This window comes from Ursus arctos, unplaced genomic scaffold (assembly GCF_023065955.2).
Source record: "Ursus arctos isolate Adak ecotype North America unplaced genomic scaffold, UrsArc2.0 scaffold_29, whole genome shotgun sequence".
NCBI classification, from domain to species: domain Eukaryota; kingdom Metazoa; phylum Chordata; class Mammalia; order Carnivora; family Ursidae; genus Ursus; species Ursus arctos.
In genome coordinates, this window is record NW_026622974.1 from 27,711,926 (window position 1) to 27,731,221 (window position 19,296).

General features: G+C 39.8%; 1 protein-coding gene across 2 annotated transcripts in view; it reads right to left on the reverse strand.

Annotated features, from left to right (window-relative positions):
* The window catches only part of SLC17A5 (solute carrier family 17 member 5), a 45,382-nt gene extending 43,640 nt beyond the window's left edge, over positions 1–1,742 (reverse strand). The window contains exon 1 of one of the 2 annotated variants that reach the window (XM_026507078.4): positions 1,558–1,742. In XM_026507078.4, the coding sequence (XP_026362863.2) occupies positions 1,558–1,651 (94 nt within the window). In that variant the 5' untranslated portion in view covers positions 1,652–1,742. The remainder of the gene's footprint in view (positions 1–1,557) is intronic. The other variant, XM_044387114.3, reaches the window with a different exon arrangement.
* Positions 1,743–19,296: the final 17,554 nt, after the last annotated feature.

Sequence of the window (19,296 nt, forward strand, 5' to 3'; positions counted from 1 at the left end):
ACCATGTCCTCGTATTCATGGTGGAATGGGGAACTTCCAAATTTGTAATGGATCAAGTAAAAACAAATTAAGCATTTTTCAAATAGGAATTTCTCAAATATAACACAAATGTGGCTACATGCAACCTTTGGGAATGTAACCACATGGCCCTTGGTTGTCTATGTACAAAATGATGCACCACCAGACGGTGGTTAGTTTCTAAGGTCTTTTTACTACTGTAAAATATTATGACTGACATTTTATCTGCCTTTCTCTCCTGAAAATCAAAACTGTACACTTAGGCATAGATAAGGTACAGCTATATGTATTTTCTCTACTGCAATAGAATATAGTAGTCTCTAGGGACTATCTTGATTATGGCATTTGTTTCTGTATTTCCATACTAGATTATTTTACAGAAGATTTTAGAAATCTAACAGTGTATGCCACAGAAAATGCTCAGTTTATGGAACCCAGTCCAACTTCCAGGTCAAACGTCACTGGTACAGTATTTACACTGAGCGTCCTCTAAAATAAGCTCCAAGCTGCCGGATGGAGCTCTTATGTTGCCACATCTACTGCCACCATCTGGTAATGTTAAAAATGAAAAAGATAACACAGGACGATCCTGTCCTTGGTCAGGAAAAGTCAAATTTCTAATTCAACTCTGTTTCTCATGCACACATCTTTGAAATTATAGAATGTGTACAAACGGATTTGTTCTTTAGTTTTAATTACTTTTAAAGAAGTTACATTTATAAAAGTATTAAATAGCAATATATTTTAATTTCTCCAAATTCAGGGACGATAACGCTCTGAAATACTTCCTTTTCTATTTGTTGCAAGACCTTTGGCAAATTATCTTAGAACTTTATATTATCTTGAAGATAACTTTTCTAACTTAAATCGGAGACGGCTACGATGTAATGGTAGACTACCATACGGAAAAAAATTCAAGATATTGGCTCGCTTATGCAATAGCCTTTCTCCACAGACACACAAATGTTAACCTCAGCCCTTTGAAAAGGTTTCAGCTCCTCGCCCAAGGCGCTACCAGATTAACAAGCCAGCGGACGGCAGCTGCGGAAACCTGGAGGTGACAGGGAGAAAGAGCTCCAGCTCCGTCCAACCCTTTGCGCACCGATATGCAGGTTTCTCTCCCAGTTTGCTCTTCCTCCGGGTCTTCTCCCTGGCCCTTTGCCCATTGATTTACAGGTTCTCCTACAATACATTCTTCCCTGGGGTCTCCTGCTCGATATTATCGAGAATTGCCAGGAGCCCAGCGCCCGCGGCGCCCAGCAGCAACCGCCCAGACCCCGCGGAGCTGCACCTGCCGAGGCCCCACCCGAGCCTCCAGCCCGGCCCGGCCTCACGGTCCCCGCCAGACCCCAGACCGGCTTTTGGGCACCGGGGCAGGCGGGAGCTAAGCGGGGCCCTGAACGGACTCCCCCTCCTCGAGTTCTCTCGCGCCTTCGCTTCCCTTCCTCAAAACCCCTCACGCCTAAGCAGCTCTGGTCCCATCGGCCAAGGACGTGGGTATCCTGGCCACCCCCGCCCTGGGACAGCTCCGCGGCTCACCGGCTTCCACCCGTGGGGTGTTCTGCAGGAGGGGTGTCCTATCTGAGCCCTCCTCGCCATCGCTCGAGGTCAGGCCCCGAATCGGGGACCTCATGACGCCTCCGAGAAGCAGGAGTGAGATACCGGCAGAAAGGAGAGCGGGGGCCGGACAGCCGAAGGCCCGGGCCGCGCTGGCGGGGCGGGGTGGCGGCGCTGGCACCGCCCCTCCGCTGCGCTCTGTCAGCGCGGTCCCGCCTAGAGGCGGCCTCACCGACTCCGCCCCCGCCGCCATCTTAGGTTCGGGCAACTGTGGAGGGGTTGGGCGGGGGAAGGCAGAATTCGGGGCATTGTGGCCTGGAGGGAGTGGCCGGTGGGAGTTGACTCATCTCGCCCCTTGGGTTCTGGGCATGCCAGGTCGCCGTTGTTCTGAGGAGCAACGCTCTCCCCTCTTGTGCTGTCTTGTACAGCGCAGGGGCTGCCCCTCCGGGATGACTGGGACCCGGGAGGCGGCCGCGAGGGCTTGAATCGCGTATGATTAAGGGGAGGGCTTGGATCGAAATTGGGAAGTGGATGGTGTGTATTTGACGTTAATTTATCAATAGTAAATTGTCATGAATATTAGCAATCTTGGTATTATCTATCCGTGACAGCATATTGTCCCTAGTTTTTGCGAAGGAAAAACACTAAATGGAAACACACTGTTCAGTCCTATTAGATCGCTGATTTTGTGGTAAAAAAAGCCAATATTGTCAATTTTATATGCTTCAATCTATAGAGTTCTCTAATCTGTGTGTATAATGTCTCCCTAGGTCTAGTTCGAATAGTAACTTCTGGCATATGCTGACTGAGAAAGAGGAAAATGTACCAGTCTGTCTTGGAGGTGGAAGCGTTGGGGAATGGGGCAGTGGGAGTGGGACAGATGTGGGCCTGCTCTCCTGACCGCAGGCTTCAGTTTGGCTGTTATCGTGAGTAATAGAGACCTGGAGATGGGAAAAATAAGATGTGCTAGATGCCCCTGGGGAGCACATTGTAGTCGGGAAGACTCACAGGACACTAATTTTAAAAACCAGGTAAGAAGCTTGGTGAGGTCCAGGTGGGAACAAATGAGAGGGTTAGTTACCCTTACCCAGCACGGAGGGTGGGGATTTCTGAAGGCATCCCTCACTTCCAGATCAATAAATGCTGGGAGAGTTATCAAGTTAAAACAACAACAAATCAAGCCTTGTTTCTGAGTTAGTGAAATTATCATGTATTTTTTAAGCTCTTTAAGGGGGGATTCTGGCCCTTTAGGAGTCTTCTACAGCAATGCCACTTAAACTTGAGTATGTGTGAAATCACCCATCGGATCTTTTTAAAATGCAGATTCGGATTTATGAGGTCTGGGGTGACAGTTAATTTTATGTGTCAGCCTGGAGGGTGTTTTTGGATGAGGTCAACATTTAAATTGGTGAGCTCTTCCATAATGTGTGTTGAGTTTATTCAGTCTAGGGCCTGAATAGAACAAAAGACCCCTCCCCAGTCATGGGGGAGTTGTTAGGCAGACTGCCTTTAGACTTCATTTGCAACCACATGCTCTCCTGGGTCTGTAGGCTGCTAGCTCACACTGCAGATTTGACTTCCCAGCCATCATAATTGCATGAGCCAGTTCCTTACATAACTCCCTCTCCCTCTCTCTCTCTCTCTCTCTCTCTCTCTCTCTCGCTGTCTCTTTCTTTTGGTTCTGTTTCTCTGGAGAACCCTAATATTATCTGGGATGGGCCTGAGATTCTGTATTGCTAAGAAGCTCACAGGTGATCACATTATGAATAGCAAGTTTATAGAAGACTTGGACCAGGGAATAAAGATTCTAACAGATATGAAAGATTTCAAATCAGAAGAGGTCCTTTTTTTCTTTTAATACACTTTTTATTTTAAGAGTTTTAGGTGTACAGGAAAGTTGTGGAGATAGTACAGTGAGTGCTCCCTACCCTTTACCTGGTTTGACCTGTTAAGATCTTACAATAGTATGATACATTGGTCACAACTGATTAGCTAGTATTGATAGGTTATTATTAACTGAAGTTCATACTTTATTTAGATTCCTTTGGTTTTTACCTAATGTTCTTTTTCTGTCCTAGGGTCCCATCCAGGATGACACATTATATTTAGTCATTGTGTCTCCTTAGGCCCCTGTAGACTGAGAGTTTCTTAGACTTTCCTTGTTTTCGCTGACCTTGCAATTTTGTAGAGTACTGGTAGGTTTTGTAGAAAGTCTCTCAATTTGGGTTTGTTTGATATTTTTCTTATAATTGAACTGGGGTTATGGTTTTTTTGGGAGGAAGACCGCAGATGTAAAGTGCCATGCTCATCGATATAATTTGAAGGGAATGGGCTGTCAATATAACTTATCACTAATGATTATCACTGGTGATGTTAAGCTTCATCACATAATGTTTGTCAGGTTTTCCCCCATAAAGTCACTCCTTTTTCTCCCCTCCCTTTCCATACTTTTCTTTTTGGATGGAAGTCAGTAGTGCGGCTTTCACTTAAGGGGTAGGGGAGTTACTCTCCCAAGTCTGTGAGGGGCAGTATTCCTTTGTATGGGAGATTTGTCTATTCTCCCTTATTTACTTATTCATTCAAGTATTTGTTTATATTATTATGGGCCCATGTTTATTATTTTGTACTTTGGGTTATAATCCAACACTATGTTATTTATTTTGTTGCTCAAATTGTTCCAGCTTGGTGATTGGAAAATCTTTCAGTTGGTTCCTATGTGGTCTACCTTACTTTCTGGAAAAGGTGTTTGAGGCTCATTCTGTATAGCCTCTGCTCCTGCCATTTCTCCAGAATGCATGAGTTAGAAACCAAGATGGTGCTGGAGATATTTCTTGCTACTGCATTGTCATTGATTCTAAACCCAGAGAAAGTACTTTTGTTTTGTTTTATAATATTCCAAAGAGGACTTTTAAATAAAATATTTATTTATTTGAGAGAGACTGAGCGAGAGCGTTGTGAGTGCAGTGGGGAGGGGCAGAGGGAGAAGGAGAGAGAATCCCAAGCAGGCTGCACGCCCAGTGCAGGACCCAGTCCCAGGATCCTGAGATTACCACTGGAACCGAAATCAGGAGTCAGATATAGAGTCAGATTCTCAACCAACTGCTCCACTCAGGTACCCCCCAAAGAGAATTTTTAAAAAAAGATTTTGTTTATTTATTTGAGAGAGAGAGTGAGCAAGAAAGAGAGAGTGAGAGCACGCAAGCAAGGAGAGCAGCAGCAGCAGACAGAGGGAGAAGCAGGCTCCCCGGTGAGCAGGGAGCCCAATATGGAACTCAATTCCAGGACCCTGAGATCATGACCTGAGCCAAAGTCAGATGCTTAACTGACTGAGCCACCCAGGAGCCCCTGTACTTTTCCTTATAAACCACACACACACACACACACACTCACACTCACACATACTACACTCATCAGACACTCAAAATGTGAAAGGATGAGAAAAGGTAAATATAAATAGATGTTCTGGTTTTTCCTGGAATAATTTTGCATATGCTCTTGGGTGAATGCACCCCACCTTGGAGACCATTTGTCTCTAGGATAAAATCCAAATTCTTTGGTATAGAACATGGGACCCTTAGAAACTGGCCCCCGTTTCCGGTCTCATTTTCCACCACTTCCTCCATCTGCTCTGTGTTTTACACATCGGACTACTCAGTGAACCTTATGCATACAATGTTTTCTTTGTGTTGTTCCCTCTACCTGTTTGCTTTTTTGGTGTATAATGAGTTCTTATTTGTCCTTAGGCTAAAATGTCTTCTTTAAAGATTTCTTGACAATCTCTCCCTTTTCCATTTCTTATCATAGCAAATAGTACTAGAGTTATTATCTAAGACTGTTTAATAGTGTGTGTCATTCCTTGAGAACAGGAACGTTGACTTAAATATTTTTCATTTCCAGCCCTAAGCAGAGAGAACAGCCTAAGAAATATTTATGAAAAAATTATTTATGGAGCTTCATATTATGTGAGAGGCCCTGTCCTGGTTGCCAAGGGGGTATACAAGATGTATAAACATGGTTTCTGCTTTTAAGGAGTTTGTAAGTAAAATGTACCTTGAAGGAAACATTTCTTAATTATCGTCCAAGACAAGTATAAATATTTCTCTAACAATTATGAAAGTTAGAGGACATAGTTTTTATTTACATTTTCTAGAGAGCAAGTGATATATGATTAATATATTCCAGAGGAAGAGCAATAATATTTTTAGGAAGGAATTTCAAAAATGGATAGTCTGGACATACTTTCCCATATCCTGTTAACTTTAGGCAGCTGTACTGTCAGATGTTCTCGGATAGTGATCAAGATATAAACAAAATAAGATAGGTAAATGTGCAGCTTTCTGTCATGTTTATATGCTAGCATGCACTCAGTTGTTTTCACAGCAGGGTTAAAATTTCCTCAGTGCTTTATAACCTAATAATTGGGTAATTCTTGGAACATATCCACAGAGACATGGGTGTTATTATAACCATTTTTAAAGAGGGAAACTAGTGGGTGGCAATTGAATGAAGTGATTTGTTCTGGATCAGTGAAAGCCACTATTACAATTCCGACATAGTCTCTTTTTCGGTATTCAAATTCTAGGATGGTGTATCTCCCTTATTTCCTTAATTTCCTCCGCCTTATATATTAACTTTGCAGCTTAAAACTCTAGAGTACAGTTTCACTTAGTTGTAGAAGTCATTTCAATGATAAGTATATAATATGTGAAGTTGTCAACTGCTGATTACAAATTATATGACATTTTCTTTATCAATCTTTCCTTTCTGTAGGGGAGCTGAAAAAGCAGCCTTATTAAAAAAAAGATATGAGTAATGTTGCCTCTGTGAAAAGCCTGGAAAAGACTGACAGATAAAATTGAAATACATGGAAACAGGGTATGTCATAGTTTTGTCTCTTTAAATTCAGGGAAATTAGACCAAATTTTGCAGATGTTGTGAAATACCAGTGAAGCAGATAGTAAATCAGCTGGCTAAACACACAAGAGGCACAAGAAACAGAATGACCTTCGGAAATGAGCTAAAAGTGCATGCAAAGCAACTTAAAATTGAACGACTCAGGCGGATTAGAAGATTAAGGTTCAAATCTGTTCTTCTAACTAAGATGTCTAGCCACAGCTCTGTTGAGTCAGCCCTTCCTGGTAACCCTTTTGGTCAGAATTCTGTCCACACATACATTCATATTTTCTGACTAAGGAAAGATATGCTGGTTTAGAAAATAACTTGTTTCATAACAGAAAAGAAAATCTGAGGTCAATGGAATCTTGATAGAAAGTGCTAGGGCATCGTGATAACCTGTTAATTAATACAACAATACCTTATTTTTCCAATGGATGTGTTTCTAAAGTTTTAAACTACAAAGTCAACCATATTTAAGATGACACATGAGAGTTTGCTATTTTTAGAGAAACTATGATTAATCCTTTTGTTGAGGGATAGCTGAATTTTCATTTTTTAATGTACTCTATTAATAGAGAACATTTACACTGGTTTTTCTCTTCCAGAAATTTAAGGGGGGAAAAAGCACTTATGTTTAGATAATCTTTCTAATTGAGTTTCTCAGGAGTAAAAATTGCAATCAGCAAATCAGTTGTAATGCTAATAAATCAGAATATTAAAAATCAATCCTTCCTATTTAAAAAAATTCCGAAAGAACTGCTTACTTCATGTTGGTGAGGTGATTCCAATTCCATCAGTAGTCCCCTTTGTGTGGAAACAAACAAACAAACAGCAAAGAGTAGAAATCCAATGACCAAAAGAAAACCCATCTACAGCATGTGATTGATTTACTCCCCCAGCCCCAAATAAAAGCCCACAGTGAGATACATAATTAATGAGCTGTGTAGTGCCATCCTTACACATAAAAGAAAGCACTTAAACCAGGTCTCAGTTTAACTTACAAAATGTGACTATAAACTAATGAGATTGTGTGAAAGACAAAGATTCAAGAATAGGCTCTTAATCCTCTGCTGGGAACCTGCTTCTTCCTCTCCCACTCCCCCTGCTTGTGTTCCCTCTCTCGCTGGCTGTCTCTCTCTCTGTCAAATAAATAAATAAAATCTTAAAAAAAAAAAAAAAAAGAAAGGGGGGGTAATCGGAAGGGGGAATGAAACATGAGAGACTATGGACTATGAGAAACAAACTGAGGGCCTCAGAGGGAAGGGGGGTGGGGGAATGGGATAGACCGGTGATGGGTAGTAAGGAGGGCACGTATTGCATGGTGCACCGGGTGTTATACGCAACTAATGAATCATCGAGCCTTACATCGGAAACCGGGGATGTACTGTATGGTGACTAACATAATATAATAAAAAATCATTAAAAAAAAAATAGGCTCTTAAGGTAGTTTTAGGGGAAAACTTCCAAAAGTATTTTGAGGGATAGAAAAACTGGAGAAAAGGTTTTTAATCTGTTAAAATTTACCTTTCCTTTTCCATCACTATGTGTGTATTTGAAACAAAAAATCCCAATAGTCTCTTGCATTATTGTCACAGATTGCCTGTCGTGTAGCTGGGCTGTCAGCTCAGCTACAGTGTTGTCAACAGAGGCAGACCCCATCCAACACTCTTCATGGAGAAGGGCACCAGTGAACTGATAAGGAAAAAAATATCTTTCGTGGAGACTACAAGGTGAGGCTGTGGGGAACACTTTTACCTGAAGGAGAAGAGATGATCAGAGTAAAGCCAGAAACTAAGGTTATTAATTTCTTTTTAGATTAAATTAAATTTTATTTTATTTTTAAGTAAGCTCTTCATCCAATGTGGGGCTTGAACTCACAACCCTGAGATCAAGAGTGGCATGCTCTACTGACTGAGCCAGCCAGGTGCCCCAAGGTTATTCATTTTTAAAAATAACTCTATGCCAACGGTGCTTGCAAGCTAGCACTTGTGGTAAAAACACACCCGCTCCCACTTTGATCCAGTGTAATAGGAAATAGAAGAAATTAATATTCCTTACCTGTTATGTGTCAGACACCACAGTAATGCACATATTGTTTAATTATCAAGGCATTTGTAGGTCTTGGTATCAATTTTCTCATTTTATAGCTAAGGAAACCCGAGCTCAGAGAGGGTAACTTTCTTAAGCACAAGGATCAGAGTGTGTGTTTGTCTTACTCCAGATCCCATGCTGTCTTGCAGTGGATCATCTATGTAACTCCTTGTTGGCAGGGTGCTAAAGTTTGCCTGCTTAGGTGTTAGTCAGTTTGTTGGCCTAGCATCTGAACCCATCATCAATGGGAAGGGTCTGAGGATGGGGTTAATTGCTATGCTGGGGGGGCTGCCTTAAAACTAGGAGGCCAGATTCCATTAAGTCCAAGGGTTGGAAATGGGAACCCCAGAGGGTTAGAAGGCAGATAGACACAAATAAAAAACAAACAAACAAACAAAAAAAAAAACCAAGGATAAAAGAACTTTAGAAGACACTTTCTCCTAAAAAGTACTGAGTGGCCTGTAAAGGATATTTTTGAAAACGAAACTCAGTCTCAGCAGAGGGCTGTCCAAAAATGGTGCAGGTTTGGACTGGGGTAGGGTGCCTGTCCGCTGACCTATTACTTCTGATAGCTTTAATTGTATCTCAGAGTCATTGTTTTTATTGTCGACATTTTCCAATTACTTAAGGCACAGGGATGAATAAATTGAATGCTGGTTTAAGGAAATTCCCCTACGTTTGGAGTAGATTGCGAGTACAACATGAAATTTGAAAAGGAATTCCAGTAGCTACCTAGTACCAGTAGGAATTCCAGTTCGCACTCAGTCATCCCCACCATGCCCCCCTTCTTTGCTGTGCACCAGGTGGTCCTATTCGAAACCTAGACTATGTTCTAATCCAGTCTCCCATGCCCTTGAGTTATGGTGGAAACAGGTCAGCACAGTCCTTAAAAACATTTCGAAGTACCTGCCAAAAAACTTTTTTTTTGTTATGAAAAACTTCAAACATGTACAAAAGTAGGGAGGATAGGATAATAAACCTCTATTGACTATTTATGTGACTCTGATGATTATCAATACTTTGCCAAGTTTGTTTCATCTATCTCCCATTCTACCAACTTGTATTTCTCCCCTTCCCCCAAACCATCACTAGACTATTTTAAAGCAAATTCCAGACATTATTTCATACATTTCAGGTAAGAGTTTAAAAAATAACGATGCCATGATCATACAAAAGAAATTGTACAGTAATTCCTTAATATCATCTATCATTCATCCATATTTAAATTTCCCCAGATGTCTCAAAGATATCTTTCTATAGCTAGTTTAGGTAGAATCAGGATCAATAAAATAATTTTAATTGAAATTCATTGATATGTCTCTACATCTCTCTCATTTAAAAAATTAATAGATTTTATTTCTTAGAGCAGTTTCAAGTTTGCAGAAAGATTGAACGAAAATATGGACAGTTCCCATATTGACTCTACTCGCCAATCTTGCCCACCCCTCCAGTTTCCCCTGTTATAAACATCTTGTATTGGTGAATTGGTGTGGTCCATTTGTTACCATTGAAGAACCAATATTGATATATTACTATTAACTAAAGTCCATAGCTTACATCGGGGTTCATAGTTTACATTGGGGTTCACTTTTTGTGTTGTGCAGTTCTGTGGATTTTGCCAAATGCATAATGTCATGTATCCACCATTACAGTGTCATAGAGAATATCATACAGTTTCACTGCCCTAAAAATCCCCCATGCTCCACCTATCTATTCCCAGTACCCCCCTTTCCCAACCCCTGGAAACCAATGATCTTTTTACTGTCTCTGTAGTTTTGCATTTTCCTGAATGACAGATAGTTGGAGTCATATAGTAGCCTTTTCAGGCAGGCTTCCTTCACTTAGCAGTAAGCATTTAAGATTCCTTTACATCTTTTCTTGGCTTGATAACTCACTTCTTTTTATTGCTGAATACTAATCCATTGTTTTGGTTGTATCGTAATTTGTTTATTCAACTATTGAAGGACATCTTGGTTGCTTCCAAGTTTTGGCAGTTATGAATAAAGCTCATATATATATATATGATAGAAGCAGAAAAAATTTCACCTTTAGCCCAGACGGCTGGCTCTGCATGGTTTTGATAGTAAGTGCTTGCTTTGATAATAGGGTCAAATAGTGCTTGCTGCTACATTCTTAAAGGGTCTCATGACTGCTTGTACATCTTGCCGGGCGTTAATATTGAACTGAATGATAAGCACCAGAGAAATCTTGCAAAAGTCGTTTTACGAATAGAAATTTGAAGAAGATATTTATGATCTAATACTCCCTGCACGTCCCCCCCGCCCCCCAGAGCACTAATCATATAACCACTAGTTTCATACAGCAAAAGGGCAGCTCTTTCTGCCCTCGGGTCCTGTTCCCGTGCTACTTAAATGAACTTACTAAGTTACACTATAAAACACCTCAAGAAATCATTCTTGACCATTCATTCCCAACCCACAACATTGGGTTTTTCTGTGGACATAAGTTTTCAGCTCATTTGGATGAATCCCTGGGAGCATGGTTGTTGGATCACGTGGTAAGAGTATTTTAGTTTTTTTTTTTTTTTAATTATTATCATTTTTTTTTTTTAAGATTTTATTTATTTATTTGACAGAGATAGAGACAGCCAGCGAGAGAGGGAACACAAGCAGGGGGAGTGGGAGAGGAAGAAGCAGGCTCCCAGCGGAGGAGCCTGATGTGGGGCTCGATCCCAGAACGCCAGGATCACGCCCTGAGCCTAAGGCAGACACTTAACCGCTGTGCCACCCAGGCGCCCCAAGAGTATTTTAGTTTTGTGCCAGCATTTGGTGTTGTTACTGTTTTGGAGTTTAGCCATTCTAATTGGTCTATAGAGGTGTCTCATTTTTTTTCTTTTTTTTAATTTGCAATCCCCTAATGGCATATAATGTTGAGCCTTCTAGGTCTTTCTTTTTTCCCCCTCTGTAACAGTTTTATACCTTTCTTCTTTTGTCATGCCATTTATTTGCTAAAGAAACCATACATTTATTTTGTAGAATTTTCCACATGCTGACAGAATCATGATTGTAAGGCCTTTTTGATAGAGGTTTAGTATCATCACCTTCACGTTTGCAAGAGAACACACAGAAAAGATCCTGTTGGATGGGTAAGACCTTAAGATTCTACTATATTTTATATATTAGCATTTAAATTTAATATTTTAAAATATATTGCTTACATAGGATAGACAGGCATAATATCCTTTGGGATCTCGCACACATTTCAGATGATAGGTTTCTTATTGTGTAATTTGTCTGATTTTATGTAACTAATGGAATTAAAAAAAAAAAATCCCTGACCAATGCAGAGTTAATGCTTTTCAATTTTACTCAATGGTGTCTATTTCCAGGACTTCTAGTGCACAAGAACATACATTTTGAAAATATAATTTTCTAAAAGTGCTTTTGGCTAAGTCTATATTCTGAAGAAGCCATGTTCTAGCTCTTTTCAGGAATAATGAGAACTCAAGGGAAATATCTGATTAAGAATAGATTCAAAGGTGTTCTCTTAGAGTGTTTTACTTATTGGTTTACAGTTCGTGTCCTGGCCATGATGCTTCTGTCCCTTGAGGCAACAATTTCTCTTGATCAATGCAATTTTTAAAAATAAAGTGTCTACAACTCCTCTATGGCTTATTACCCTTTTAATTCCTGCATTTTAATGGCAACGTGGAAAGAATTGTCAGTGTTGTTGGTGATCTATGGCCTGATGCATGAAATAGATTGAAAATTAAGTTATCAAGAACTTTCTGTGTTTTAAACAGAATGTTTTACACATTTTATTTGTTTGGAAGCAACAAATTACTTTAAAAAAGATTTTGTTTAGTGAAAACCATAAAATCTAATGCATATTTTTATCACCAAACTTCCCATGTCATATGTATTTTTGGGGATTGACAGATTTTTATCAAGATGCCTGGTATTTCTATGGAAACTGTCCCTCAGTCCAGGCAAACTTGCTGGTGCTACTCAGATCAATTCCTACACATAAGGGGTCTTTTACATTCTTTACCCCATTGCAAATGATAGAACTTGTTCATTCTGCTACTTCCTGACCAGGGTTGATGTATATTAATTAATTTATTAACAATGGGATTTATTAACAAAAGGGATACAAAGGCAGTAACAAAGCATCTCACAGAAATATACTTGGGACTTCAGTGTTGCTTAAGGAAACCCTGCATTCCTGTAATTGGATCCTTGGGAATGAATGGAATTGCTGGAGATAGTTTTAGCTGTCTTGAGGAAACAAAATTGCATGAGCAATTATTTCCTCAAATTTGAAGAATCTTTTCAAACTTTCTGATAGGAGCTGGGGAGAAGTAGAGAAAAGAGAAATCTTTTCCTTTCAGATAGTTTATTCTAAACCCAGTATGTATAAAACAAACAAACAAACAAACAAACAAACAAACAAACCTGAGTCTCCTGAAAGTAGATTTTAGAAATGCTGACTCATTTGGGAGAGCATGTGATTCTTGATCTTGGGGTCGTAAGTTCAAGCCCCACCTTGGGTGTAGAGATTACTTAAAAAAAAAAAAAAATCTATATAAAAAGAAAGAAATGCACTAGCACTTCTTTTTATTTTCTGTAGTGATCAATGGAACATTAGCTGTTTTGTTTCTAGATAATGGCTCCCGTTGTAGATTTTTGATATTCTTCTTCTTTTTTTTTTTTTTTAAGTTGCAGTGCGTTTAAAACAATTTAGAACCGACATTTTTAAAAAATCAACCATAAAATGGAATTAATACCTGGCTTCAGTTGAATGGCTACTACAGTTTGTTATGTGATTGTTCTGTGCTAGGTTCTCATTTAATTTTTATGGCTCTTCCAAGGTATTCTCTCTGTTTGACAGACAAGGACCTGGAGGCTTGGAGATGGTAAGCAATTTGCTCATGGACACAGATGACAAGCAGTAGAGGAAGGATCTGAACCTAGGTACCATCTTCTCAAGTTCCTAAGTTTGTCTGAAGGTTTAAGTAATATACAAGACGGCAAAATATCTGGAGCAGGGTAGTGTTCCATGCATGGGGATTTGTTTCCTTTCCTATCCCTCTAAGGTATGGGAAGGAGTGATGCCCTCTTCATGTGCATTTTTCTTTCCTCCCGTTTTTGCACTTAAACGTGTAAGATCAGTTTGTTACTGAGCATTATTCTAAAGTGGGCTTATTTTAATAAATGATTTACAGTTAACAAGAAGTGAAAAACTTTAATGGTCTAAAACCAAAACAAAAAGTAAAAATACATAAAAGCCTAATATATGAGAGGATAGCACTGATTAATTCCAAATTAGAGATTATCATCATCATGGAGTTTTGGGTTGATGGTGCCTTTTGAATGCATATAAACTAGATGTAGGGCTATGAATGGCCTGTGAATGGTCCCTACCACAGATGACTTTGCATGAATTGGGCTCCAAATTAAGGTCTGGGCCTGAAATTGCTACTCAGCTCCTGGTGACTTGCTGTCCTCCACAGCTGCTATTTCTGGAGATACCTGCAGTTGAGAGATCATTCAGATCTGCTCTGAGAGTCCTTGTGTTGGTTCAGAGTAACCTTTTTTTCACAGCAAAAGTCTAAATACAATGGAAAATATTTTAGAATAAACGCCCTAGTCCTACTTTCAGGTCCTAGAGAAACTCTTCTCCAAAAAGTACAAGTGTAAGGTATTTTTGGGATGGATGGCATTTGTCCTAAGATTGAGCTTGGCATTAAGTTGAAGTTATCTTCAGTTTTTATTGAGGGAAATTGAAATTCTTTTTTCACATGATGTCTACAGTGATGAATACAAGGCTCCCTAAGATCAGGGTGGTACTTCTGAAATCCCTGAGGTCTCATTTGCTAGCATTCTCCATGGCTGAGCCCATCATCGAACTGTGGCATAAGCTGTGGTTATTGATGGTCCATTTCACTGATGTTTAAGCGAGTGACATTGAAACAATTATTATATAACAAGTGTAAGAATTACATTTCTTAATTAACGGAAATAGGTTTTCATAATAATTTTATCGCCAACTGCGTTACCTCGTCACATTGTAACAGGAGTGTCTACTCCCTCTCTCCCTTGGTTTGACCCAGTGAACATGGAATCAGAGGCCCAGAAAAGGATGAGGCTATATATGGAGCGTGTGAGGACTCCAGTAACATGTTGCATCAACTGCTATGACCACTAGGTGGCAGGCTGATGCAGAATGGCGGCACCCTGGGTAATTGGACAGTGTTAAAAGTCTGGCTACTTACCTGGCCACTTGTGAGATGATGATGACCATTTGTAGCAGGCTTTTTCTAGATTCAGAATGCAAGACAAATGAATTCAGGCATCTCTCACTTTATGGACCTATAGTCCCAATTACCATTCCTTCTGATTTCTGCTTTTAGACCTTTAAGGGTCTTATTCCAGACGATAGAGCTATTTCCTATCTTAATGTGATTTCAGGGTCCTTAGGTAGATATCTAGAACTCAGATGGGTCACAGTTCTAACATTGGAAGCTTTTATTAAAACTCATATAACTCTGTAATGGAAATGTAAAAACACCACAGAATTCAGAAGTGGTGATGAGGATTGTAAGGAAGAGTTTATGAACTACAATCCCCGGACACTGCAGCCAGGACAAAATTACCTTTCTTTTCAGGGTTTATGAGAAGTCAAAAGGTTTCAGTCTAAAGTGGTTTGCACTGGTCCATCCCTGGTTGGGATCCAGTTCTTCTCTTTCGGTATACTCCTTCCTGCATTGCGATGATATTTACTCCAATAGTGGCATTCAGTGTCTCGACTTAGACAAAGCAACTTTTGCTCCCATGTTTCTTTAGATTGGACAAGGTATATTTTTGACCCAAACTGATCTGTCTTAAATGATCTCCATGGGAGTGATGTTGTTTGGTTCAGTGACTGCCTCTGATGTTTGAATCTTATCTTCCCAGACCCTACTTTCCTCTCCGTCAGCTCTGGTGTTTCATGGCCCTACCTCTGGCTCCAGTGCTAGCATATTCCCTGAAGTGTGCTAGCTTGTATCCTTGCTCAGATTTCCAACTCTGCTCTGTTTGTCCTGTCACCACGTTACTGGCTAGTCTCTACCGTTAACTCCCAAACTTCTTGCCTATACTACTCTTCTATTTCAAGACTCTTAAGGCTGTCCCCACTGAGTCAATTCAACTCTACTTTTTCCACATCCTTGTGGTTTTTTGATGGAAGCTAATTAATAGGAAATTCAAGAGACTCTGTGGAAAAACTTTCAGAACAAATAAGAGTTCATCAGTGTTACTGAATATAAGATTGACATACAAAAATTAATGGTATCTTTTTTTAGTAAACCATTAGGCAATGCAATAAAAAATACCATTTACAATAACATCAAGGACTATAAATTTGACAAAGGATATGCAAAACTTTATGGAGAAAAAGTGAAAAATGTTATTGTAAAACATAAAAGCAGAAATCTAGAGCTATACTATGACCATGTATGGGAACATTCAATTCATAAAGATGTTGATGCTCCTTAAATTATCTCTAAGTTAAAGGAAATTCAAATAAAACGCCATCACACTTTCCCCTGTGGAACTAGACAGATTTTAAAGTTAATATGGGGAAGTAATAGTCAAAGAACTGTCAAAAGCAATTCTGAAAAGGACCTAGGAGAGGCTATTTACCTATTAGACATCAAAACTTACCATACAATTATATTAATTAAATCATGTGGTGTCTGGTCCAATGGTAGCTAAATAGGTCAATATAAGAGAAATGAGAGCTTAGAAATAGATTGAAGCATTTACGGGAAATCAATATAAATATTAGAATTTCTATGAGTGACGGAACACTCAAAACGGCAGTGGCTTAAACGGGATAGATGTGTAATTCTTTCTCACCTATTAATGCAGAGCAAATCAAGGACTTAGACTTCTTCTAACTTTTTTTTTTTAGAGAGTATGAGTAGGGGGAGGGGCGGGGGGAAAGGGAGAAGAAGAGAGAGAATCCCAAGCAGGCTCCATGCTTAGTGCGGAGCCCCGCGCAGGGCTTGATCTCAAGACCTTGAGTCATGACATGAGCTGAAATCAGGAATAGGACGCTTAACTGACTGAGGTACCCCCCTCTAACTTTTTATACCAATACTCATGGCCAACTTTTCTAAACTCAACTAGTGACTCAGGACGGCTTCTCTACCTCCAACCAACTTGTCTGTATTCTGCCAGAAAAAAAGAGGTTTAAGAAGGAAAAAGTTATGGGGCGCCTGGGTGGCACAGAGGCTAAGCGTCTGCCTTTGGCTCAGGGCGTGATCCCGGCATTATGGGATCGAGCCCCACATCAGGCTCCTCTGCTATGAGCCTGCTTCTTCCTCTCCCACTCCCCCTGCTTGTGTTCCCTCTCTCGCTAGCTGTCTCTGTCTCTGTCAAATAAATAAATAAAATCTTTAAAAAAAAAAAAAAGAAGGAAAAAGTTATGTTTCCTCCTTTTGGGGACATTTCCTGAAGGTCGCATACACTGCTTCCTCTAGCAATTCATTAGCTAGAATATGGCCATATTCTGTTGCAAGTAAGGCTGGGAAATGTAGTTAATTCTGAGCGCCCAGGTTTCCAGTTAAAATTTTTGTTACTATAGAAGGAAATGGAGAAAAAATATTGAAGAACTCGAAGATTTTTCTCAGGTGGTAATATGAATAAGTTGAAGAAAGATTCATTATTTAATACATTGATGGGGACAGTGGATTCATATGGAAAAGTAAACTCAGATACCTAGCTTACGCTGTACATAAAGAAAAATTTACATGGATTAAAAATCTAAAAGTGAAAAAACTTTAAGACAATTTGAATAAAATGTAGAAGAACATCTTTTTTGACTTTGCAGTAAGAAGAGATGATTTTTTTTTTAACAGAGAGCACAACCGATTAAATAAAAATCTGACAAATTTGTCCATACCATGATAAAAAACTTCTGTACCACAAAGGAGAGAATAAACAAAAACTAGAGACTGAGGAAGATGCTTTTAACTTACGTGTTAGGATAACATTTTAGAATCTGGAACATAGAAAGTTCCCACAAATCTGTGGGAAAAAAACAACCTCATACAAACTGGACAAAAGATCTCATGAGGCAATTTATAGAAGATGAAAATAGAATGGCAATTAATATGTGAAAAGGTACTCAACTTTGCTAGTACAAGTATTGAGTGGAAGGATGTATTCTAAATGACAATGATGGTTGCTTCTGGACAGACAAGGTCAAATATCTAGTGAGCGAGTGGAAGAGGAAGAGGAAGGAGGAGAGAACAAAGAGGTGTTGAACTTGTCAGGAGTTGCCACATAATTCCTAGTCTTTAAATTAAAAAAAAAATAAGAGAGGAACAAAGCCAAATCACAAAGCCCTCTCAGTTGGGTTTTTCTTAACCTCATTTGCACACTCTTGGATGGGATGCGCTGAGGTCTGCTTACCCATTAGTCCCTGTGTGCATGACCGAGAGTAGAGGGGACAGTCGTCCCTGCCTTTGTCCTGGTCCTGGTCCCTTACAAGGCCATGGCTGAGGAGGGTGGCCCATCATTTGTGCGGAAATCCTGTAGCTCTACCTCTCTTCGCTGCCATATCCCTAGGAAGGGAAATGCAGGAATCCTATCTTGACTTTTGAAGAAGACCTCTGCTCATTCCTTAACCTTGCAAAAGGAGAGCATGCCATTTTCCTTGTCGTCTTCAATAAGCTTCTGCTAAGCTCTGACTCCTGGGGGCATTTAGGATACCTGAGTCAATTTGTTTTCTCTCTCTTGGCAGGCTGTCCTCCCAGCTAAAGCCCAAGAATTCTTGATGAAGTATCCAATGGTCCTGATCCATGGATTGTGCCTAGCTAATTAAAAAAGAAAAGGAAAAATTAAAAGGAAAAAAGGCAGTATGCAATAATAAATTATTTCAGTAACTGAAAGATGCATCTGAAATGAAGTCCTGTTTAGTATCTGATTTCTTAACATATTGAAAATGAAAACATCGTCTTTCTTTGAGAGACCACATGCAAGACTAGTTTGGTGGTGGTGGGGTGACAGGCCCTATAGAAGCCAAAGTGTATATTTGGTGCCTGTGAAAGCAAGGAACTGAGAAAAGCAACTGTGTGTGGCTCTGGGGCGAGCTGACCGCGGGAGGGGAGCAGAGGCCCAAGTGAGCTAAATACGCATGAATGCGCACGGGCTCAGGGTGAGTCTGGAGGCAAGCACATCAAGTCATGATGGATGAATTCAGTCTAAGGTCTGGAGGCAGGTCAGCAAAGAGAGTAAAACTGGGTGCCACAAACCCAAGGATACGGGTGGATTCGTGATTCATTTCTGTTTCGTTTGTTTCCATTTCAAGTCATTTTTATTTTTGTACATTGAATACTTGGTTTATATTCTAAATATATTGGAAACAGATTTATGTAGTACTATTTATGTAGTTTTTCTTCTCTTTCTGTTATACAATTCCTTTTTGCAAAAATCTGTGATTTGATAGAAGGTCAACAAGCAGACACATTCTAGCACAAGGAGGTAAATATACTCTTATAACAGCCCCCAAAGTTTGATTGGATGAAACTTATGATTAAAACATGACAGTGGACAGGTATGCCGTACTCAAAAGAAAAGAATATTGAAGAATAGGTGGAGAACTTGCCTTCTGTTCCAAGAAGGCTTAATCTTGGTGAAAACCATTGACCTCCAGAGTGTGTTAGTTCTGTGGGGTCAGGACAGGAGGCAAAGATCACCTTTCACGTTCTGGAAAGGCAATGAGAGG